The sequence below is a fragment of the Musca domestica genome, unplaced genomic scaffold (genome assembly GCF_030504385.1).
Source record: "Musca domestica strain aabys unplaced genomic scaffold, Musca_domestica.polishedcontigs.V.1.1 15, whole genome shotgun sequence".
Taxonomy (NCBI): Eukaryota; Metazoa; Arthropoda; class Insecta; order Diptera; family Muscidae; genus Musca; species Musca domestica.
The window spans coordinates 13,915,343-13,940,493 of NW_026712207.1; the positions used below are offsets into that span (position 1 = coordinate 13,915,343).

General features: G+C 37.4%; 2 protein-coding genes across 2 annotated transcripts; one reads left to right on the top strand and one right to left on the bottom strand.

Moving 5' to 3' along the window:
• Nucleotides 1-3,220: 3,220 nt before the first annotated feature.
• On the top strand, nt 3,221-24,174 carry LOC101893713 (solute carrier family 22 member 13). Its single transcript, XM_005188375.4, has 4 exons — nt 3,221-4,376; nt 20,354-20,799; nt 22,052-22,244; nt 22,313-24,174. Exons 1-4 carry the CDS (start codon nt 3,985-3,987, stop codon nt 23,247-23,249), a joined length of 1,968 nt encoding a protein of 655 aa, XP_005188432.1. The 5' UTR covers nt 3,221-3,984; the 3' UTR covers nt 23,250-24,174.
• Nucleotides 10,241-16,603, bottom strand: LOC131801251 (uncharacterized). The gene is made up of 2 exons (XM_059119698.1): nt 12,641-16,603; nt 10,241-12,227 (listed from the first exon to the last, which is right to left on the bottom strand). Exons 1-2 carry the CDS (start codon nt 14,861-14,863, stop codon nt 11,745-11,747), a joined length of 2,706 nt encoding a protein of 901 aa, XP_058975681.1. The 5' UTR covers nt 14,864-16,603; the 3' UTR covers nt 10,241-11,744.
• Nucleotides 24,175-25,151: the final 977 nt, after the last annotated feature.

The window sequence follows — 25,151 nt, forward strand, 5'->3', positions numbered from 1 at the left end:
ATAACAGGTAATTAATATATAAACAAACATTTATACATATAATTGTACATGTACATACTGATGTATACGAAAACACCAAAACTTAATGTAAAGAATCTACATACAAGATTTTTAGAATTAAAGAAAAGCTTAACATTCTTCTGACTATAAACTTTAATACATATCTTGTCTACATAAAAAATTTTAAAAAATATTACATTTAACGCAGAAAATATTTTTGATAAATCCAAATTTAATTGACCCACTAATTATCTGTATTTTATAATCTTACTAACCTTATTATGTTAATATATTTGTGTAATTCGTTCTGTAAGGATTTGCATAAATATGTCAAATGGATGTTAACGACTTGAATCGTCTGAATTAAAGGCAAACATTTTTAATTTTTTTTACACTTACCATAAGATTGATGATAAGATGATTTAATTTGCAGACCTCTATACCAGTGACACCTGATCTTAATACTATGAAGCTCCCAGTTTTCAAATAAATTGGTGTTATTTGGCACTTTGTGGTGACATTAGAAGTATCTTCGCTAAAAATCTGAAGACACTTTGTCCAATTCAGTCAAAATTACAAAAGAAAAAAAAAAAACAAGAGAAAAAAAGTTAGTCGCACAAGAAAATAGTATCTCACATAAAAAGTAACAATAGAAAATTAAGGGTGACGAAGTTATTCAAAATTAAATGATTATGATTTCAAACATTTAAAATTATAGATTATAATTGCAATGTGGGAACCCAAAAAACTAAATTGTAGACCCTTCAATTAAAAAAAAAACTTCAATTTGTCTTTGCTTTGTAACTCCTCAAAACATTCATGTTTGTGTCTCGTACCACCCTACAAAGTATATATATTCTGGATCAACGTACAATTCAAAAATGATTTAGCCATTTCCGTCTGCCTGTCTGTTGTAATAACCCTAACTTCCGAACGAGTTGAGATAGAAGACTAAAATTTTGCATACATGTGTATATTGCCAGTAGGCAGATTAAGTTCGTAAATAGGCTATATTGGTCCACGTTTTCGTATAGCTCCCATATAACGGTACCTCCCGATATTCGGTATTTTGATGATTTTAGCGACATCATTCACACGAATTTTATCAAATTTCGTTTGTGAAGACCTTTATGGGTACTACAGCTTATGGCAAAAAAAAAATTATGCAGGTCCAGGTCTACGTATAGCCCTCGTATAAAGGTCTTCATTTATATGGTATTTTTCGAAATTCGTTAAAATTTTTCAAGTTCCCTCCAAATGGTGGAGGTTATTAAAAGTTCTGCCCGGCCGAACTTAGCTGCTTTTTACTTGTTTGTTGTTACTTTATTTGCCTAACGGATGGGTCGAACTAGTGATCTCAACATGTACTCAACCATTGTTACGAACATTTATTATTGTTTAACGACGTTTATGTGCGTTGGTAACTTAATGTCTGTATGAGGTTTACAGGGTGAGATGAAAAAACTGCAACCAACTTTACACTGTTGTCATTTCTAAACCACTTGTCCGACAGCTGTTAAAATTATTCCAGTGACCGCTCATTATATTGTTTACAAGCGTACAAAAGCATTTTGGTGAGAAGTTTCCAGAAAAAAGTTATTCGTGATGGAATTCAAGCGTGATAGTGTGTTTGCTAGAAAACCACAAGTGGCTATCGTTAGGCACTCCAGCATTTAAATGTGAATAAATCGTTTGTGTCTCGTACCATCGCTCGTTACCGTGATACTGGTAGCGTAGCCCGACGTCAAGGAAGTGGACGGAAGAAAACAGCAACATCAGCAGAAATGGTTCGAAAAGTAAAGAAGCGACTTCATCGAAACCCGCGTCGCAGTGGGCGAAAAATGGCTGGTGAGCTGAAAATATTGCAAAATTCCATTCAGAAAATATTGAAAAATGAGCTCGGGGTAAAGCCATTGAATTTCCACAAAGTGCAAGAACGCAACAGAAAGAAAATATACTCAAAAGAGCTAAAGAGTGGTTTTCTCTGTCTCCGATGAGAAAACATTCGTTGTCCAGCAGTTTGTTAACAAACAAAATGATCGTGTTTACTTGCCAAAAAGGTCAGCTGAAAATGTGCACTTTCGGTTGGCCACCAGAACTCAAGCGCCCGCCATGGTGATGGTGTGGGCCGCCAAAACAGCCGATGGTCGCTCTCCGCTCGTATTAATCGACCGTGGCATTAGAATAAATGCCGAATATTATCGCGAAAATAATCTGGAGGGTGTATTAAAGCCTAGGGCACGCAAACATTTTGACCACAGACCTTGGACATTCCAACAGGACTCAGCACGCGGCACCCAAAAATGGTTACAAAATGAGGTTCCTCGCTTCATTTCCAGCGCACAATGGCCAACAAAATCTCCGGATAAAAATCCGTTAGACTATTGTGTCTAGAGTATTTTGGAAAACAAGGTTGGCACTAAAAAATACCAAAGCGCATCGCCGGGAATGGGCCAAAATACCGCAGAGCAACATTCGGGCAGCGTGTAACGGTTTCATTAGCCGCATGAAGGCCATAGTTCGTGCCAAAGGTGACCAACTCGAACAAATCTAAACTTATTCTAAAATTCGATCCTATTTCCGTTATTTGTTGCTTTCATTCAAAAAAAAAAAAAAAATAAAAAAATATGTAAAAATTATGTTGTTTGACTTTGTTGCAGTTTTTTTATCTCACCTATATAATACTTGTACTTCTTAAAAACATTTTTCGCAAAAATTGTTAAATCCTAAAACACCAGAGAAACGGTTGGTTGGTCAACAAAACTGTTGTTAATCCTGAACATTATGATTTAATGTTCATGATAGCAAATTATAACTATTTGACCAGAATTAATATACTATTCCATTTAAATGAATCTCCTCGCACCTGCCCATCCCTAAATGAATAACAAATTCATGTTTAATAGTCTAATAAATTCTTTATTATTTATAAACATTTCTTTTGCCAGGATTTCAAAATAAATCGAAAAGAAAGTTGATAAACACTAAATTGTTGTTGTTTTGCAAACTCGTGAGTAAATTAAAGTATGTTGTTTATTGCAGAAAATAATTTTGTGGATCAGTGGATGTAAGAAATGCCAATATATAAAAATAAATTCATTCTTTTGCAAAGGTGTTTGAACTTAACGGCCATGGCCAATGTAAAACGTGTATAACGGTCAGCACTGCAATGCTCAACAAAAAAAGATTTGTGAAATTAATTGTGGATTGTTATATTTATCTTAATTGTTTATTAGCCGTTCTTTTTCAAGTTGCAATCGCCAAACCAAAAAAAAAATTGAAATCAATTTCTTTGGAGAATGACGAGTTGCCGTGCATAATTGTCCGAAACTCGACAGCTGTTTTAGTTTAATTGTTTTTGTTTTAATTTTGAAATAATACCAGATATTGAGCTGTAATCTAGCTATAATTATGTATGACTAACCGGTTATTTCTTGCCTTAACTTGTTTAACTCCCCTAAGAAAGAAAAAAGCGTTTGGTTTGAAGTAAACGTTCTTAACATTGGCTTGAATTGACTTGGCTTGAAAATGCATCATTGATCGATCGTTTGAACATGTGGCAGGCGACGGACGTTTTTTCGTTTGCTTCGGCTCCAAATCCAAAAAGTCTTGAGACACGAAGAAAAACTATAAAACCGTTCGCCGGACAGGCATACAATTCAGTCTAATGTGCTTTCGAACGGTGTCAAGAGCCAGAACCGCAGTTCTCAATGTGCTGGTGTGTGTGTCGCGTACTTACATCGTCAGACAGTGTTAGTGCTAAGATTTTCCTTAACGAATATTCGAATGGATATTTAAACTTAAAATAAACCGCAATTGCCAGCATAAAACCATAAATTAAAGTGGAAACTAAAACAAACAAACAAAAAAGTTACAACAACAACACATTGTTAATTAACATTGCCAATTATCATTGTCAATTCTTACAAGCAAAAAAAGTAACAAAACACACACATATTTTGAAAACAAAAAACTAAATAAAATATGACTGTTAACAACAATCAGGGTCGTCGTGCATCGACGAAGGATGACACAAACGGTTTTGTCAATGTTGCATTTACCCACGACGAAAGATCGGGAGAAAATGTCATTCGACGTAAAAGTGGCAACTCCAACTCCCTTGAATTGGATAATGGCACAACACTGTCAACGAGTGCGGTTCCTGCTGTTAACAGCGCTGCAGCTCCCATCGATTTTGATGATATTTTACCAATGATTGGTGAATTTGGTAAATATCAGAAAATCCTGTTCATCTGCATGATACCGTTTGCCTTCTTTGTGGCTTTCATATATTTTTCGCAAATATTTTTGACTTTAATACCGGAACAACATTGGTGTAGTGTACCCGAATTGGAGAGTTTACCATTGGCGGAAAGGTAAATTGAAAAACCATTTATTTGTTTATTAGTTTTTTTGGAGTGGATTAATAAAAGGAACAATGTGTGTGTGTATGTGAATATGATTATTGTTTAAATGAAACTCCATTAATTTTGTAGCATTCGAATGGCTAATAGTGTTTGTTATTAAACAAGAAAACAATTCAATTTTGGAAAGAACAACAATTTGTTGTTGTTGTTGATTGAATTTGAAAACAAAAATGAAAGGTTAAGTGAATATGAAGTTAAGACAATGACTTGGCAACTGAATGTGTTTTTAAATTATTTTACCACAAATAATGATTTAAGAATTACGACAAAGGAATCACGATGATACAAATTTGAAATTCTCAAATAGTTGTAAACCACAATATAGTGTCATAATCTTCCAAAAACCTTTAAAGGACGCAAAATGTTTAACTTAAATATAAAGAACAAGAACCTATATTAATATCTTTATTATGCAGATAATAAGATTTCAGTGTTAATTTGTTAACAGATATTGCAAAAATACGTATCTTACCTACATTTAAAAAAACGCCAGGTATTTTAACTTGGTTTCGACTCAAAAGCCTGTAACACCTCGAAGGATAGGTCCAATACCCTGCCATCAGCGTTTCAATTATTTTTTTCCAAAATTGTGGATCAAAAATAAAATTTAGATAAAATATTGTATTGACACCACAATATAACTTAGCTTTTAGGGCTGAGAAGAAACCTTACAATTTTTAATGGTGATCAGGTTATATGTGCTGGGTGAAAAAAAAAAAAAAACGTGACTACTTTGTGAAGAGATAAAACATATTTCTGGTGAAATTAGTTTTTTAAGAAAAAGAAACCTTAATTCTTTTACATTGGAGCCAATTTTCTGTATATGTATCCAGATAACAGAGATATAGGCAGTTATGATTTAAAAGTAAAAAATTAAATATTTTCGCTTTTTTTTAATATTGATGCAAATATTTATTGGTATACAATGGAAATATAGATATCTTTTCTTTGGTGACTTTTATGAAATTTGATGAAGAATATTTTTGTTATTATGTTTTGTAGGAAATTTTTTGTATAAACTTCTTGTTTCGATTGAGGATTAAAATTTTCGACAAAAATTATCTGTAACATTGCCGAAAATGCTATATACCTAAAATCAACGGATTCCCAAAAAATCTTATTTTTATTAATTAAAAATTATTCAATACTGAACAGTTACGGTATCGACAATATTCTCAAAAAACACCAAGAAGTTTTATTTTCATTTTTACTCCAAGAAAATTCCAAGATTTTTTGTTAATTTTAAACCCTATGAAATTAGAATTGGTTCATTGAAATTAACGTACTACTTAATGAATTTTAAGCTTTCAAAATGATTCGACAACAAAATTATTAATTGATTTTAAGCTGATGATACATTGATAATCTTATTAATGGAAATAAAATTTATTATTCTTCCTATCATTTGTTTATTCGATTTACATATAATAAGAGCCAATATTACTATTTTAATTACTTTGTAATGTTAAAATTCAATTTTTATTTAATCAATTTGTGCCATTAATTGTTTAATGATTCCATTAGATTGTTGAATAAAAGAACATCGAATATTAGAGAGTCGTTAAGGGTATTCCCTTCCATGGTAGATTTCAGAAGGTAGTTATGCAATTATATGTTTACAATTTTTTTTCAAAATAATTCATTTGACAGCTATTTATTGTAAAAAAATTGTGTTTATAAATCCATTATATGCACAGAAATCAGAGATGGGAACCTGTTTTATCAGCAAAATTTGACAAGATAAATTATAGAAAAGACTTTACCTTCTTATGTTACCATCTTCCCTCCAGGAAAACAAACAAAATAGTGTATTTTAATGAATATAAACAAAATTCTCAAACTATATCCGTATATATGTTATTTTCATTTAAATATGTGTTTTCCTTTTTTATTTGAATAGTTAATTACATATTAAAAAATTGTTTATGCCACTTATAAACCACGCCATTAACTTATTTCAATAATTATAGTTTGGCTACATATTATAATTATTATTGATTCGTGAAGATTCAACTATTAACAAATTAAAAAAAAAAAACATATAAAATTATTAATGTTTTTTTCGCAACTTTAGGGATTGACAAAAAGTGAGGGAACAATTTTTCCTCTAATAAAATGATGCTTCAAACGATATAGTAAAATAATTTTTTTATTTTTCTTTTCTTTAAAATTCAAATGGAAAAAGTTAACAAAATAATATTTATATAAAAAATATTTAGATAATGGTTTATCAAATATTTGTATGAATGTATTAAGTGTGTCTACCAAGCTAACATATTATTACGAATTCGCCCCAATCACTACTTAAATTTCCAATTCTGATCCCGAATTAATTCCGATTCCGGTACAAAAGTTGTATGGACGTGAATCGTAATGTGACAATTTTTAAAAGAAATTTAGAGAAGTCGACATAATTTCGAACAAAAAATAATTAGAAATCGTAGTCCTCGAAAAAATTGTAAGATTGGTGGTTAGAACAAACATTTTAACAATTGTTGCAAATTTTTACTGGAGGTCATCTGTTACCACAAAAGTTATGCAAAAGTGAGCGCTTCGAGAAATAAATAGAGATTCTGTATTGAGAGTTTGAACACTCTTGGCGTACAAATTTCCTCTTGCTATCGCTTGCGATTCTTCAGTTTCTCCTTATGGTGATTTAAATTTTGGGGCAAGCATTTTTATAGCATCTTTATTTTGGTTATTGTTTTGTTTTTCGGCTGATTTTTATACCCTCCATCATACATACTATGGATGGTGTATTAAGTTCGTTATTCCGTTTGTAACTCATCAAAATAATAGTCTGAGACATAACAAAGTGTATATATTCTTGAACAGCGTAAAATTCTAAGACGATTTAGCCATGCCTGTTTAGCCCCGTCTGTCCGTTTGTTGTAATCACGCTAGAGTCAAAGCGAATAGAGAATTTGTCTGCAGGCAGGTCAAGTTTGAAGATGGGCTATATCGGCCCGCGATATCGTATATCCCCCATTTAACGGTACCTCCCGATATTCGGTATTTTGATGATTGTAGCCACATTTTTCAGTGAAATTGTCTAAAAATCCACAAAAGGAGTTCCTTCTAAGCACTTTACTCCCTGGAAGAGAAATGTCTATATAGGTCCACGTCTTCGTATAGACACCACAATATCGTATAGCCCACATACAACGGTACCACCAGATATTCGATTTTTGACGATTTTACGGACATTATTAGTTGTTTCAAATTTCATATTTAGAGTTCGTAATGGAAACTACAGTCCATGACAGAAAATTGTCTATCCATGTCTTGCTATAGGCCCCATATATCAGTACCTCACTATAATCGGTATTTTGACGATTTTATCTACAATATTCACCGGATGTTTTTAAGTTTGGTATTTGAATATTGTAATGGTTTATGACAAAAGTTGCCTATGCAGGTCCACGTCTTCGTATAGACACCAATATAAAGGCTTTATTCGGTATTTTTAAGATTTTAACAGAATTTTTTAAGGGTTTATTTATTATTTTATTTTTTTTTTTAATTTCAATATTCCTTCCAAATCTTGGAGGGTATTCAAAATACGGCCCGGCCAAACATACTGCTTTTTTACTTGTTATTTTTGGGTGTTTCATTTGTTTTCACGGTCAAATTGATTTGACAAGATGCTTGCTTGAAGTTTTTGAGGGGATTCCATCTGTTAACTTTTCATTTTTTTTTTTTGCAAAAGATAATAAAACTATCTTATTTTTATCAAAGAAAAACTGCTGGAAAATTCCAGCAGGAAAAGTAACCAGACAAACCCATTATTTTTTTGCATAACACTTGAAACTGCGCTTTTCCGATTTTAAGATAAAGTGAAACTTTTTTGAAGGAATGAATAATCGCTTACCCACAACTCTCGTGTTACAAAGATTTCATTTGGCTGAGATTTAATTTTAGAATTGTTCTGCACACAAAAAGCACCGACATTCCATGCTGCAAGAGAAAGTTCAATACGTATTTTCCACATGAAATACCTTGGGTAAAAATATAACTTATTCGGGGTTATCGACATGTCATAAATTTTCATTAATTAGCAGCCATCTGAACAAGCTAACATCTGCTCGCAGTGATTGCCGCTAATATCGCCCACAATTGCATTATATACTTACTACTACGTTAAATAATTTTGGGCTCCGGGTGTGTAACGTTTATGTGACGATATTTTTAGTAATTTATCAAAGAATTTTGTTGAGAACATGAAATTTAATTACATTACGATTCATTTCTTTATTTAAAGTTATTTATTATATATAACTGATACGATAATTGAAGTTTATACGATGCAAAATATTTTTGTTCCGAAAAAATAAAGGTCCTTTTTCTGTATAACAATACCAAAACGAATATGAACCAGAATACCGTTTCGGTTCGATGAAAATCTCATTTGGATTGGTGTTTTCTTTCTCATTTATATTCGTATCGTCATAGAGAATCAGAACCATAATTTCTAAGGTATATATGTACTCTTACTATAAGTATAACCTATTTCTTGTACTACATGGAATGACAAATTTTTTCTATCCAGCTCATAGAAATATGTAGAACATATTAAATAAAAACGAAAGTACAGATTTGTTGATCTGTTTCTAGCTAGCTCTATATTTCCATTATTTTAAGCATTTGTGGAGCCAATGTAAGAACATTAGATGAATTGAATCTTACCTAAAACATAGTCTATCATCAAATATCATTTTACGCATACACATTTCTGACATGTTTTAAAAAATATTTTAGAATGAAGCAAATTTCAAGCCAACTTGATGATTTTTAAATGGCATATATCTTGTTTTTACATCTTAAATTAGTCATAAAATATACATGTATATGTATGTCAGCCAAACATTATTCTCTTAGCTAGACATAATTTGAATATGCATATAATTCACTTAACAAAGAGGAAGTTCATATAAAAGCTAGTTTTATAAAATTATATTCAGTTTCTCCCATAATTAAAAACCGAAACATTGACACATTAATTTATCTACAAATAAGCACGACATATTACCACTTGTTAATATTATTTTATTATTGTTTCTTTAATGGCAGTTTCTGCAGTGCTTTATTGCCGCCTTTGGGAATGGGCATATTAAATTTGTTATTTCCCATACTAAATACAATTTGGAGACTACATAACGTATAAGCATATGGTTATTGTTTCTATTTATCAAACTGTAGGTTAATTAACCTACATATATCTCACAAAACCGCTTACACCAGATTCAGTCTATAGTCAATGCACCAATTACATTTTCTGTTATTTAACAGCAACAGCTTTCTATCATCCCAAAAACCCCTATTTGGTATAATTTCCAGGGCTACAGTTCAATTTTAAATATTTTCAAAGTTTTACATTTTTCTCATGGTAAAGGGTATAAAACGTTCTATCTGATATTGGTTAATGCCTTCTTTACTTGTTTGAGCTTCACGTAACTTTTTTTCGAAAACGAATGTTTGTGTGTAATGGCCTTCATTAATGGCTAAAAGAAATACCCACAAAGTGCTATTGTTAGAATCGTGGCTAGATTTTAATTTAATGTAGACGAAGAACAAAGGTAATCATAAAACAGAACTTAACAAATTGTTTACAATATGTATTGTTTAAATAACATAATTGCCTTAATATGGTACAGTTAGAATTACAAAAGAACATTTGTTTTTGGTTGTTTTATTTAAACTTGACATTTAAAAGAAGCCATTGTAACGTGGTTTTCTCGACGGCTGAGGTAAGCTCAGCTGTACCCAGGGTCGCCATAAGGACCCACTAAACCTTATGAAATAATAAGAGTAGATTTCTCCCTTTCCTGGGGGTAAATATCGGATGTTTTATTGATCTTTAATTCTAGATTACAATCTACTCGGGTTGAAATACGATAAGATAAGTATTGAATATAGGATGGCAAATGGACTTCGGATATGTTCGTGACTCCAAGGTGATGTTGCTTAATTGGTGATCGGGGATTCGTGAACAATCGGGAGTGATGATGTCGGGTGTACGCAATGAGTACTCGGGTGGTTGATGTGAGTGTGGCTAGTCGACGATCGGATACTCGGGGATGACCGTCGGAGGTTGATTGTGAAGAAGATAGGGAATTACGATGTTGCGTTCGGGTGACGCTTGCGTTGACGATTTGAAGGTAATCGGGAACTTGTGGTCGTCGGTCGTTGACGATCAGATTATTACGATGATTGCGTTCGGACGATGCGGTCTGTTGACGATTTGACGGTAATCGGGAACTTGTGTTCGTTGATGATTTGAAGGTAATCGGGACTTGTGGTCGTCGGTTGTCGACGATCAGGAATTATGATGATTGTGTTCGGGTGATGCGGTCTGTTGACGATTTGACGGTAATCGGGAACTTGTGTTCGTTGACGATTTGAAGGTAATCGGGAACTTGTGGTCGTCGGTTGTCGACGATCAGGAATTATGATGATTGTGTTCGGGTGATGCGGTCTGTTGACGATTTGACGGTAATCGGGAACTTGTGTTCGTTGACGATTTGGAGGTAATCGGGAACTTGTGGTCGTCGGTTGTCGACGATCAGGAATTATGATGATTGTGTTCGGGTGATGCGGTCTGTTGACGATTTGATGGTAATCGGGAACTTGTGTTCGTTGACGATTTGAAGGTAATCGGGAACTTGTGGTCGTCGGTTGTCGACGATCAGGAATTATGATGATTGTGTTCGGGTGATGCGGTCTGTTGACGATTTGATGGTAATCGGGAACTTGTGTTCGTTGACGATTTGAAGGTAATCGGGAACTTGTGGTCGTCGGTTGTCGACGATCAGGAATTATGATGATTGTGTTCGGGTGAGGCGGTCTGTTGACGATTTGACGGTAATCGGGAACTTGTGTTCGTTGACGATTTGAAGGTAATCGGGAACTTGTGGTCGTCGGTTGTCGACGATCAGGAATTATGATGATTAGATTGACATTTGTACTGGTTGGGCAGCTCGTTGAGGGTAGATTCGGCAACCGATGCGTTCGTGTAGATGGTTCGGGGTTCGTTCGTGTTCGACAGCTCGTTGAAGGTAGATTCGGCAACCGATGCGTTCGTGTAGATGGTTCGGGGCTCGTTCGTGTTCGACAGCTCGTTGAGGGTAGATTCGGCAACCGATGCGTTCGTGTAGATGGTTCGGGGCTCGTTCGTGTTTGACAGCTCGTTGAGGGTAGATTCGGCAACCGATGCGTTCGTGTAGATGGTTCGGGGCTCGTTCGTCAGCTCGGGTTTCTGTTATTCGGGTCGGCTACAGGGGCGAGGTAACTAGCCTAGCTACGATTCTCTAACTACGTCTACTCCACTACCAACGTTTGACTATAATACGGAACAGCGAGCCGAAACTCCTGTGGAACAGCGAGCCGAAGCTCCTGTGGAACAGCGAACCGAAGTTCCTGTGGAACAGCGAACCGAAGTTCCTGTGGAACAGCGAGCCGAAACTCCTGTGGAACAGCGAGCCGAAGCTCCTGTGGAACAGCGAGCCGAAACTCCTGTGGAACAGCGAACCGAAGTTCCTGTGGAACAGCGAGCCGAAGCTCCTGTGGAACAGCGAACCGAAGTTCCTGTGGAACAGCGAGCCGAAGCTCCTGTGGAACAGCGAGCCGAAACTCCTGTGGAACAGCGAGCCGAAGCTCCTGTGGAACAGCGAGCCGAAACTCCTGTGGAACAGCGAACCGAAGTTCCTGTGGAACAGCGAGCCGAAGCTCCTGTGGAACAGCGAACCGAAGTTCCTGTGGAACAGCGAACCGAAGTTCCTGTGGAACAGCGAACCGAAGTTCCTGTGGAACAGCGAGCCGAAGCTCCTGTGGAACAGCGAGCCGAAACTCCTGTGGAACAGCGAACCGAAGTTCCTGTGGAACAGCGAGCCGAAGCTCCTGTGGAACAGCGAACCGAAGTTCCTGTGGAACAGCGAGCCGAAACTCCTGTGGAACAGCGAACCGAAGTTCCTGTGGAACAGCGAGCCGAAGCTCCTGTGGAACAGCGAGCCGAAACTCCTGTGTAAATGAATTACCAGCCACTCAAATTAATGAGAGCCAGTCTTGGAAAAAGTATTCCCGACTAACGCTTTTATTAGTCGGAGGACGACCGATGATCTTTAGAAAAATCACTAGCTACCCTTTGGCAAGCTCCTGCAGTAGCGAGCCTCCCTTTATCGCACCTCAAACCGAACACTATATGTGACCGGTTCTACCAAGTCATTGCGAATTTTTAGCCTTACGCTGTGAGCAGCACACCACCGAAAACTACTTTGTTCACCACGCGCCCAATGAATGCTGCGTTTGTTGGCTAGTGCTGTTGTCGCCTTGTTGACTGCGTATGACCGAGTCGTGTGTGCATGGTGGTGGTGGTTGGTTGGTGCAGTTAGCGTCGCACTTGCAGTGGCCGCTGTAGTTGTTCTCATTGTGTAATAGGTGCGTTTGTTTGTTCGTATAAATGTACGTGATGAAATCAGCATGTTACATCCCCCCCCTGCTTGGGAAAGTGATGCTTCACGGAGATAGTCGTGCTGTTTCGGCCGGGTTATATGATAATATGCTGGTGCTGCAGGCTGTGCAGCCTTGGTCGTCTTTCCTTGTTGATATTTCGGCAAAAGGTCTCTAGTTGCTGGTTCAATTGCCATTTGCCTCTTCGATAAACTTGCCGGCGGAGACACCGATTTTGTTTTTGCGGTAATTCGCTGTCTTGATTCCGGGGGTTTGCATGTTTTAGTGGGCGACTGGACTGGAACTTTTAAAGGTTTAGCCTTCGTAAAATCCGTGTTGGTGACTAATTTGGTATGAACTCGGAAGGATCGTCGAACTCTGGTACGGAAACCGTTGTAGTTTTCATAGGCTCGTCGGTGAGGTATTACATGATTCTCGGGTAACTGGTTCTTCTTTTGGGGCGACAGCACCCAGTCCGATATGCTGTGCAGGTAATGCAGACCGGAGCGATCAGTAATCGCTGCCTTGGGGACGACCTTCCCGTCTAAGACGATATCCAGACCTCTTTTCAGCAGGAAATCCATCCCTAGAACTACAGGTTCGGCAAGCGTCGGTAGTACTGTCGCCTCTATGGAGGTGGCTTGGTCGTTGAAGACAATCGACACCGGGTATACCCTTCCACAGGTGGCCATTTGTTGGTCAGCAAGCTGTACTCTTCGGGTTATCGTGATCGGTTTAACCCTTTTCGTGTCCAACCACTTGCCGACTGAGCTATCGATGTAGGTAAGCGAAGCTCCGGTATCTACGAGAGCCCACAAACCTTTCCCATTGAGGAAGATCCAAATGTAATATCTCCCATGATGATCGGTGTCGATGGTCGGGTTCGCTCGGCACTCGCAGTTTCGGGATAGTATACCCTCCTTGCCACAATGGGAGCAAAACAATTTTCCCTTTTCTTGGCACTGGTAGCGTATATGGCCCTTCTTTTTGCAACGCCAACAATGCGTTGACCTATTATATCCTCCCGAGGTCTGCGATACCATGTGAGACGTATGTGGACGTTCGACACGAGCCTCGTCCTTCTTCAACAGCTCGAAATCGTCCACCAGAGACATCAATTCGTCCAAAGTCTGAAAGTCACTCCGACGAACGTAATGACGGTATTCGGGTCGAAGGCCGTCGTAAATCCGATCCAGGTGGTCCACTTGTCGTAGGGTAGGATGTTGCTTTGCCATGGTTAGCATTTGAAGAACAAAATCCTTGGCCTTCTCCCGATTGAATTGTCGCCTGTTATAAAACGAGTGTTCAAGTTGTGTTAAATGACGTTTTGACAAGAAAAATTTTTCGGCCTCTATTCGGAACGACTTCCAGGTCGTGATATCGCCTTTCTTGACTCTATACCATTTAAGCGCGTTACCTTCCAGGATGCAGGGCAGGGTGGATACGAGTCGGTCGTGGGGTATTCGGTAGCACTCGGCCAATTCCTCTAGTCTTTCCAAAAACTCGGACAAATCTCCCTCGCCTGTAAATTTTAAGTTCCATCGCTGTACCATACTCATGGTCTCGGAATCACAACTCTCCCGGCGAGGAGGTCGCTCGGGAATCTGCAAACACTCTTGAGTGACGACTGTTTTTTCTTCTGCCTGGAGCTCATTTTCCAAGTCACGTAATAAATTCTCGGTCGAACTCCTCAGTCGCTTTTTTCTCACGAAGTCCGCCAGTTGCCTCCTCAGGTGCTCGACCGTATATCCCTCTGTTTGTATAGCTGCCGCCTGGCATTGCTCTATCAGTTGTTCTTTCTTCAGCAGATAAATCCATCCTAGGGATTCGGGTTTCAATTTCTTATCGTATTTCTGACTTGACTCGTCCTCGGTGGCGGATGTTTCGGTTTTGCCGCGATGCGATTTCGAATCAGGTCCCTGCTCGGGCGCCATTTGTAACGTGGTTTTCTCGACGGCTGAGGTAAGCTCAGCTGTACCCAGGGTCGCCATAAGGACCCACTAAACCTTATGAAATAATAAGAGTAGATTTCTCCCTTTCCTGGGGGTAAATATCGGATGTTTTATTGATCTTTAATTCTAGATTACAATCTACTCGGGTTGAAATACGATAAGATAAGTATTGAATATAGGATGGCAAATGGACTTCGGATATGTTCGTGACTCCAAGGTGATGTTGCTTAATTGGTGATCGGGGATTCGTGAACAATCGGGAGTGATGATGTCGGGTGTACGCAATGAGTACTCGGGTGGTTGATGTGAGTGTGGCTAGTCGACGATCGGATACTCGGGGATGACCGTCGGAGGTTGATTGTGAAGAAGATAGGGAATTACGATGTTGCGTTCGGGTGACGCTTGCGTTGACGATTTGAAGGTAATCGGGAACTTGTGGTCGTCGGTCGTTGACGATCAGATTATTACGATGATTGCGTTCGGACGATGCGGTCTGTTGACGATTTGACGGTAATCGGGAACTTGTGTTCGTTGATGATTTGAAGGTAATCGGGACTTGTGGTCGTCGGTTGTCGACGATCAGGAATTATGATGATTGTGTTCGGGTGATGCGGTCTGTTGACGATTTGACGGTAATCGGGAACTTGTGTTCGTTGACGATTTGAAGGTAATCGGGAACTTGTGGTCGTCGGTTGTCGACGATCAGGAATTATGATGATTGTGTTCGGGTGATGCGGTCTGTTGACGATTTGACGGTAATCGGGAACTTGTGTTCGTTGACGATTTGGAGGTAATCGGGAACTTGTGGTCGTCGGTTGTCGACGATCAGGAATTATGATGATTGTGTTCGGGTGATGCGGTCTGTTGACGATTTGATGGTAATCGGGAACTTGTGTTCGTTGACGATTTGAAGGTAATCGGGAACTTGTGGTCGTCGGTTGTCGACGATCAGGAATTATGATGATTGTGTTCGGGTGATGCGGTCTGTTGACGATTTGATGGTAATCGGGAACTTGTGTTCGTTGACGATTTGAAGGTAATCGGGAACTTGTGGTCGTCGGTTGTCGACGATCAGGAATTATGATGATTGTGTTCGGGTGAGGCGGTCTGTTGACGATTTGACGGTAATCGGGAACTTGTGTTCGTTGACGATTTGAAGGTAATCGGGAACTTGTGGTCGTCGGTTGTCGACGATCAGGAATTATGATGATTAGATTGACATTTGTACTGGTTGGGCAGCTCGTTGAGGGTAGATTCGGCAACCGATGCGTTCGTGTAGATGGTTCGGGGTTCGTTCGTGTTCGACAGCTCGTTGAAGGTAGATTCGGCAACCGATGCGTTCGTGTAGATGGTTCGGGGCTCGTTCGTGTTCGACAGCTCGTTGAGGGTAGATTCGGCAACCGATGCGTTCGTGTAGATGGTTCGGGGCTCGTTCGTGTTTGACAGCTCGTTGAGGGTAGATTCGGCAACCGATGCGTTCGTGTAGATGGTTCGGGGCTCGTTCGTCAGCTCGGGTTTCTGTTATTCGGGTCGGCTACAGGGGCGAGGTAACTAGCCTAGCTACGATTCTCTAACTACGTCTACTCCACTACCAACGTTTGACTATAATACGGAACAGCGAGCCGAAACTCCTGTGGAACAGCGAGCCGAAGCTCCTGTGGAACAGCGAACCGAAGTTCCTGTGGAACAGCGAACCGAAGTTCCTGTGGAACAGCGAGCCGAAACTCCTGTGGAACAGCGAGCCGAAGCTCCTGTGGAACAGCGAGCCGAAACTCCTGTGGAACAGCGAACCGAAGTTCCTGTGGAACAGCGAGCCGAAGCTCCTGTGGAACAGCGAACCGAAGTTCCTGTGGAACAGCGAGCCGAAGCTCCTGTGGAACAGCGAGCCGAAACTCCTGTGGAACAGCGAGCCGAAGCTCCTGTGGAACAGCGAGCCGAAACTCCTGTGGAACAGCGAACCGAAGTTCCTGTGGAACAGCGAGCCGAAGCTCCTGTGGAACAGCGAACCGAAGTTCCTGTGGAACAGCGAACCGAAGTTCCTGTGGAACAGCGAACCGAAGTTCCTGTGGAACAGCGAGCCGAAGCTCCTGTGGAACAGCGAGCCGAAACTCCTGTGGAACAGCGAACCGAAGTTCCTGTGGAACAGCGAGCCGAAGCTCCTGTGGAACAGCGAACCGAAGTTCCTGTGGAACAGCGAGCCGAAACTCCTGTGGAACAGCGAACCGAAGTTCCTGTGGAACAGCGAGCCGAAGCTCCTGTGGAACAGCGAGCCGAAACTCCTGTGTAAATGAATTACCAGCCACTCAAATTAATGAGAGCCAGTCTTGGAAAAAGTATTCCCGACTAACGCTTTTATTAGTCGGAGGACGACCGATGATCTTTAGAAAAATCACTAGCTACCCTTTGGCAAGCTCCTGCAGTAGCGAGCCTCCCTTTATCGCACCTCAAACCGAACACTATATGTGACCGGTTCTACCAAGTCATTGCGAATTTTTAGCCTTACGCTGTGAGCAGCACACCACCGAAAACTACTTTGTTCACCACGCGCCCAATGAATGCTGCGTTTGTTGGCTAGTGCTGTTGTCGCCTTGTTGACTGCGTATGACCGAGTCGTGTGTGCATGGTGGTGGTGGTTGGTTGGTGCAGTTAGCGTCGCACTTGCAGTGGCCGCTGTAGTTGTTCTCATTGTGTAATAGGTGCGTTTGTTTGTTCGTATAAATGTACGTGATGAAATCAGCATGTTACACCATTGGAAATAATTTTATTTGGTTTTCAGCGTTTTTTCTTTAAATAAAACTGAAAATTTAATTCCCAAATCTGACATTAATGAAATTCAAGAAAAGTTATTATTTCTTGAATTTAAATCGACAGCCTTGAGTTCAGTGTTATGTATATTTTAAAGCTGTGCCAATTTATGCACAACCTCCACCTCATTATAACGCCCCATCGAAGAACAGTAATTGTCTCCCTTGTCAAATTCTACAGCTTGTACGTTCAAAACACGCAAATATGCCATGCATGCCAGTGACACTTGGGAATTTTATAGGCGATTATATTTTATTGTTGTTTAATTAAACTCAAACAGAAAAAAAAAGAGAATTAAAACTACTTCAAATCAATGTTTTAGATTTAACTAGTATTAGCAGCAACTCTTATTACATTTTCAAGATACCAGTTAATGTCTTTAAATAGTCAGTTTCCATTGACAACAGCAAGGTCTGGCCAAGAAATGTGTGGTTGTTTGACAGAGAACTTCATTCCACAATGTTAGTGTGTCGGCAAACATGCATTAATGTAAAGTCTTGTAAGTAGAGATATTAAAACCGATAATAATATGTAACCGGCTGAACAGTTCTCTACAAGAGTATCGAAATTGAAATGTACATTTTGAGCCCGGGAATTTTAAAATATTTTGGATGTGACGAAGTGAAATCGGAAAAATAGTTTAATTTGTAAAACTCTATTAAATTTTACACTCCAAATAATAATAAATGTAGACCAAAAAATTAGCTGGAATCCGATTGAAAGTTATTAGGTCTGTGTGGTTGAATTGACAATTTCAATTCAAAAATATTGTGTTATCAGTGAAATAAACAAGAAAAAAGCAGAAAGTTCGGCCGGGTCGATCTTTGAATATCCTCCACCACGAATTTGGCAATTTTCAAAAAAAAATAAAATCCGTTAAAAATTCTGTTAAAATCCTAAAAATACCGAATGTAGCCTTCATATTATGGTCTACGGTCTACGTCATAAGCCATTACAATATTTAAATGCGAAACTTGAATTAAAAATTCGGTGAATAATTTAGCTATAATCATCAAAATACAGAATACAGGGAGATACACCATTATATGTTGGCTATACCAAAATGTGGACCTGCACAGACAATTTTCTGATATAGGCTGAAGAATCCATTACGAACTTCAAATAGCAAATTTAAAACAATTCCGGTGAATGATGTCGCTTAAATCACCAAAATACTGAAAATATGAAGGTACCGTTATATGGGGGCTATAAAAAGACGTGGATCTGCACAGACAATTTTCTGTCTTAGGCTGTAGTATCAATTTCGAACTTCAAATACGAAATTTGACACAATTTCGGTGAATAATTTCGCTAAAATAATCAAAATATCGAATATCGCGAGGGACCGTTATATGTGGGCTATACGAAGACGTGGACCTGCACAGACAATTTTCTGTCATAGGCTGTAGTATCCATTTCGAACTTCAAACACGAAATTTAAAACAATTCTGATGTATAATGTCGCTAAAATCATAAAAATACCGAATATCGCGAGGCACCGTTATATGGGGGCTATACCAAAACGTGGACTTACATGGCCCATTTTCAATACCAAAAGACCTTATTTTCATTTACATTAGAGTACTTGATAGCTGAAGGGCTTGCTTTTCACCAATGTCGTCATATAAACCATAATTCGAACCTAAAAAAGAGTATTTTACGAATTATAAAGAGAATTCTAGAATTAACATTGAATTTCAAACGAAGTGTTACGAATTAAAAATAAAATGTTTCAAATTAGATTCGAAAAAGATAACGTAAATTTTTATCGTAAAACATATTCTAGAAGTTTTGTCCTTGTACAACTCCATTTTCACGGTGATTCCACAACGATTTTCCAGCCCATACATATATCCAAATCGGACCTTGATCCCTAGTTTCCATTCAAAATCCTAAGATTTTGCTCATTATTCTTGCAAAATTGCAACCCTCAGATTGACAAGAAATTTTAAAAATACAAAAAAAAAATTCTCAGAAAATACTGATTTACATTTACTTAGCAACCATTAATAACTGCTTTGATAACCAATTGTTCAAAAAACCTATAATCCGGGTTGAAACAACATTTATGTCAATAATAAAAATTCTCATAATAATCTTTTATACATTAGTGTAAGCAACTCTAATTCTTTCTAAGATTATTTATTGTTTAAAAAATGCTGTTGACCAGACGGACAGACAGACAGACAGACACAAGTAAGGTGCAAAAATTTATGGATGATTGAATGAATAGTTGAATGTAGAGAGTTAGTTGGTGATTGTTTCAAAACTATGTACACCATTTATACACATACATATACACGTACATCATCATACTGAAACTACAAGTAAATATACATAGACATTATTATAACAAAACTCTTTTGTATCAAGGACATGTTATTGACCGAAGCTAATTGTTTTGAGAAATCTAATCTTTCAAATTGAAGTTGTGTATTATCAAACAAATGTGAATATGAACAATGTTCCTATACATATACACACACACCTATGTGTGTATGTAGATGTACGCTTTGGGTGGCAAATTATAATTTAAATAACTATACAATTTTGCACTTTTTTCAGAAGGCTCTCTTGGTGTATTTTAATTGAATTTGAAATTTATGGAAAACAAAATAGCATTTCCTGTTTGGCAAAAATTTCATAATTTTATATCAATATAATGTTAATTATTATGCATAAAATATTAGTGATAATTAATTATGTTCTTTTTTCTCTGTTTAGACTTGCTCTTTCCATACCACGCATGGACAATGGCGACTACGACAACTGCCTAATGTATAATGTCAATTATACGGATCTGCTGGCTAAGGGCATACGAAAGGCAGATCCCAAATGGCCAACGGTGGGTTGTATGCATGGTTGGTCCTATAACTTCACCGAAATCCCCTACACAACTGTGGCAACGGAAGAGAATTGGGTGTGTGACAATGACACTCTGCCCACATACGCTCAGTCGATATTTTTTCTTGGTGCCATAGTTGGAGGTCTTCTGTTTGGTTGGATTGCTGATAAATTTGGACGTATTCCATCGTTGATTGGCTGCAATCTGGTTGGGTTTGCAGCGGGTGTAGCCACAGCCTTCATTTCTAAATTTTGGCAATTCGCCATTATGCGATTTTTTGTGGGATTTGCCTTCGACAATTGTTTTACCATGATGTATATTTTAGGTAAGAATGACAAGAACAATCCAAACTATAATTTATATTATTTATGAAATGGAGATACGTTGAGATAGATAAACAAGTAAAAAAGCAGCTAAGTTTGGCCGGCTGAACTTTCAATACCCTCCACCATTTTGAAGGAAATTGAAAATTAAAAAAAAAATCCGAGAACTACCACTTAAATGAAAACCGTTATATGGGGACTATACGAAGACATGGACCTGCATACGAATTTTTTTTTTGCCATAAGTTGAAGTACCCATTAAGATCTTTCAATACGAAATTTGAAACGATTCCGGTGAATAATGTTGCTGAATTCGTCAAAATACCGACTATCGGGAGGTACCGTTATATGGGGGCTATACGAAGACGTGGACCTGCGTATAAAAATTGTTGTCATAGGCTTTAGTACCCATTATGAACTTCAAATACGAAATTCGAAATAATTCCGGTAAATAATGTCGCTAAAATCATGAAAATACCGAATATCGGTAGGTACCGTTATAAAGGGGCTTTACGAAGATTTGGACTTACATACAAAAATTATTTTCATAGGCTGTAGTACCCATTACGAACTTCAAATACGGAATTTTAAATAATTCCGGTAAGTAATGTTGCTAAAATCATTGAATATATCGAAAATCGGGAGGTACCGTTATATGGGGGTATACGAAAACATGGACCGACAAGGCCCATTTACGAACTTAACATGCCTAGTGGTAACTATGCATGTATGCAAAATTTTAGCCTTCCTGTTGAAGATCTTTTGACCACAGATCTAATAATTGTATTTTATCTGTCGAAGATATATTAAGTGTATTCTATTATTAGAAGATATGCTAAATGTCTTCTATATATTAAAGACCTATTAACAAACTTCGAACTATAAAAGACGTATTAATGGTCCTGTGATTATATAATACCTGCTAAATCTATTCTATCTACAGAAACTCCGTAGAAGGCTTTCTCTCTATTAAAGATTTTCTTTCATACAAGACCTGTTGGAAGCTTTTTTATATAGAAATCTTGTATAAAGTCCTTTATCTACAGTAGACCCGTCAAGAGTCTGGCTCTTTGAAAATTGCTGGTAGTTTTATATAGAAATTCTGTTTTCTCATACAAAAGATCTGTTTTCTTAAACAAAAGCTTTCTATAAAAATAACCCATTGCAAATATAATTCAAAATTTAATAAGGCTTTTAAAGCTTTGCTATCTAAATAAAACGTAAAATATTTATGAAAAAAATCTTTTTTTACAGTTTTGGAATACGTTGGTCCACGTTATCGCACATTTGTAGCTAATATGTCTATAGCAATATTCTTTACAATGGCAGCATGTATGTTACCCTGGATCGCCTACTATTTAGCAAATTGGAGGATTTTGGCTGTTGTTACTTCAGCTCCACTATTGCTGGCTGTGTTTACACCTCTTGTAGTACCCGAGTCCGCAAGGTTTGTCCCCATAATTGTATTAACCCTATACACATTTTATCATTTTAACATTTTCAATATTCTTGCAGATGGTTGGTTTCCCAGGGCAAAGTGGACAAGGCTGTATCTATTTTGAAGAAATTGGAAAAGGTTAATGGAAAACACATTTCTCCCGAGACATATCAAAATTTCACCGATAGTTGTTTGAAACTCCGCCAAGAGGAGACAACCAATCAGTCGCATTCCATAATGGACTTATTCAAGACCCCACGCCTAAGACGCACCACAATATTACTTATTATTATTTGGATGGCTATTTCCTTGGTGTTTGATGGCCACGTACGTAATGTGGGTTCTTTAGGATTGGATATCTTCTTTACATTTACCGTTGCCAGTTTCACTGAATTCCCAGCTGATACGTTATTGACTCTAACACTGGATCGCTTTGGTCGTAGATGGTTGGCTTGTGGAAGTATGGTCTTGAGTGGTATATTCAGTCTTTTGGCCACAATTGCCCCAGTGGGGGTTTATTCGGCAAGTTTGGCCATTGTTGGACGGTTCTTTGTAAACATATCCTACAATATTGGTCTGCAATATGCTGCTGAAATTCTACCTACGGTGGTAAGAGCTCAGGGAGTTGCATTTATACATATAATGGGTTATGTGGCCTCAATTATTGCCCCATTTGTTGTCTACCTCACATATATCTCACCCATGTTACCCTTGATCATTTTGGGTATTTTGGGAATAGCCGGTGGTCTTTTATCTCTGTTGCTGCCAGAAACTTTAGACCATGATCTACCTCAAACCTTGAGTGATGGCGAGGAGTTTGGACGTGGCCAAAGCATATGGGATTTCCCATGTCTGGCCAAGAAAATTGATGAATCCAACGATCTTGAAGTAAGAAGTCCACACTTTGTTCGCTCCACACAAAGTGGTGCCTCATTGCGCGCCTCCACAGGTGGTGAACTAAGATCCAGCATTTTACAACGTTCCACCAGATCTCGTTATACGTCAAAATTGTAAATAAAAATGTGAATAGGAATTAATTAATGACAACATTCTCCGCATAACGGAGCAAGGTTATGATTTACGACATCCAATAAACATAAATACTAATTAAATCTAGATGCATACATGTATGTACGATCGGAGTAATGTGAAACACCTGGCGTCAATAGGAAGCTTTCGTTGGACAAGTAAATAAATGCATTGCGGCCGATATATTAGTGTCAACTAATTGCATTTCTACAATAAAAGTCAACGCTAATCACCACACGCATTGTCAATAAGCTTTTAAGTGGTTTACTCTTCAGCATTGTTCATTTGATGTATAGATATAATTACGTGTATAAAATAAGAATAGAAAGTAACGTGTTATATATCGATTTGTGTTTAATCATATTCATTATTAAGGTTTTAGAATCGCTCTGATAGCATCAGATCTCTTTAATAATGAAAAAGATCCAAGTTGAGCGACATATTACAGAAAGTATTTTATTAACTTGAAATTTAGCATAATCTCTTGCATGAGAAATTTACCCACAATTGACGGAAACAATAAATCCAACTTAATTTACGGATATTAGTAAAGGCATTTAAAAGTGACATACATATGTGACAACCACTGTAATTGTATATTTTATAGTTATTACAAGAATATATTTCTAATGTATATTTATTAATTGTACCTGCCCAGTCTATCGTTTATATCATTTGATATAGGCGCAATAGATGAATGGAATGACCATTGAGCTAAACACAATATCATCTCTGGTAAACTCTGTACAATTGTGATATTAGTATTATTGTAAATTTAAATTTTTTTAAGCATTTAAAATTGAAATATGTTTATTTTAACAAATCAATTATATTTTTACTAAATATAAATTATAAATAGACAAAACTTTATATTCAAAATTGTTTTCAATAAACATTTTACTTTAATAAACAAGGCTTTAACAGAGAACATTACCTGTTCATTTTTATGGATTCCGTCATGTGATAAAGGGTATATTAAGTTTTTTATCTATTTTGTAATTCATCGAAATAACAATTTAAGACTAATATTCTCAACCTGGTGAAATTCTTAGACGATTTGAACATGACCGCATAAGGTAATCACACCAGCGTTGGAAGGGATTGGCATAGTATAATTATAAGATTAAAAATGGAATATTTCGTTCCACGTTTTAAAATAGTTACCCAATTTAAGAACCACCTGATTTTTGGAATTTTGAAAGTTTGAACCCTATTTTTCAACATAATTTGGTATTTAGAATTTTTATTGAGTACGTGAACTACCTGATTTAAGGTATTTGAAAAGTTTTGAATAAAATTGGCTAGATTGGGGTCTTTTATTTAATGCGTCAACTTTGTGCGAAAAAACCTGCACACTGATATTGCACGAGTTCAGAAACGGTACAGGTTTTGACAACATTCGACAATAGAATTAGTTGGAATTTTTATTTATATTTCTCATTAAATATTTCAACTCCGTACAATAGTCCACATATAACGTTATCATCCGATCTGGAGTGTTTTAGAGGGGCTTCCACAAACTTTGCATTTTTTAGGACATCCATACATTTTGAGCCACAGATATTTTCGATACTAAAAATTCACAATTGATATTTAACATCGCAACCCAAAAATTTTCTTAGGTTAGGGCACATACCATGGCAGAAGAATACAGGTAGATGCATCAACGCTTGGGAGCATTGATATGTCAAAAAAAATTAAATGTTTTTTCAAAAATAAGTAGATTTTTATATGTTTTCTTATACCACGTCATTCGGAGGCTATTATAATTCGCGTTTTTCAACAATTTTTACAAATTTAATTAATTTTTCATTCAACATTTTCAATTCCAAAATTGGTTTGACAGTTCATTGTCCCAGCAGCTGTGTCGACGCGTCTACCTATATT

Coding starts and splice junctions, on each gene's coding strand:
- LOC101893713 (XM_005188375.4), top strand. CDS start 3,985: ATGACTGTTAACAACAATCAGGGTCGTCGTGCATCGACGAAGGATGAC. Junction 20,800..22,051: donor TACCATGATGTATATTTTAG/GTAAGAATGACA, acceptor CTTTTTTTACAG/TTTTGGAATACGTTGGTCCA. Junction 22,245..22,312: donor GTAGTACCCGAGTCCGCAAG/GTTTGTCCCCAT, acceptor ATATTCTTGCAG/ATGGTTGGTTTCCCAGGGCA.
- LOC131801251 (XM_059119698.1), bottom strand. CDS start 14,863: ATGGCGACCCTGGGTACAGCTGAGCTTACCTCAGCCGTCGAGAAAACC. Junction 12,228..12,640: donor TAAAAATTCGCAATGACTTG/GTAGAACCGGTC, acceptor GCTGTTCCACAG/GAACTTCGGTTCGCTGTTCC.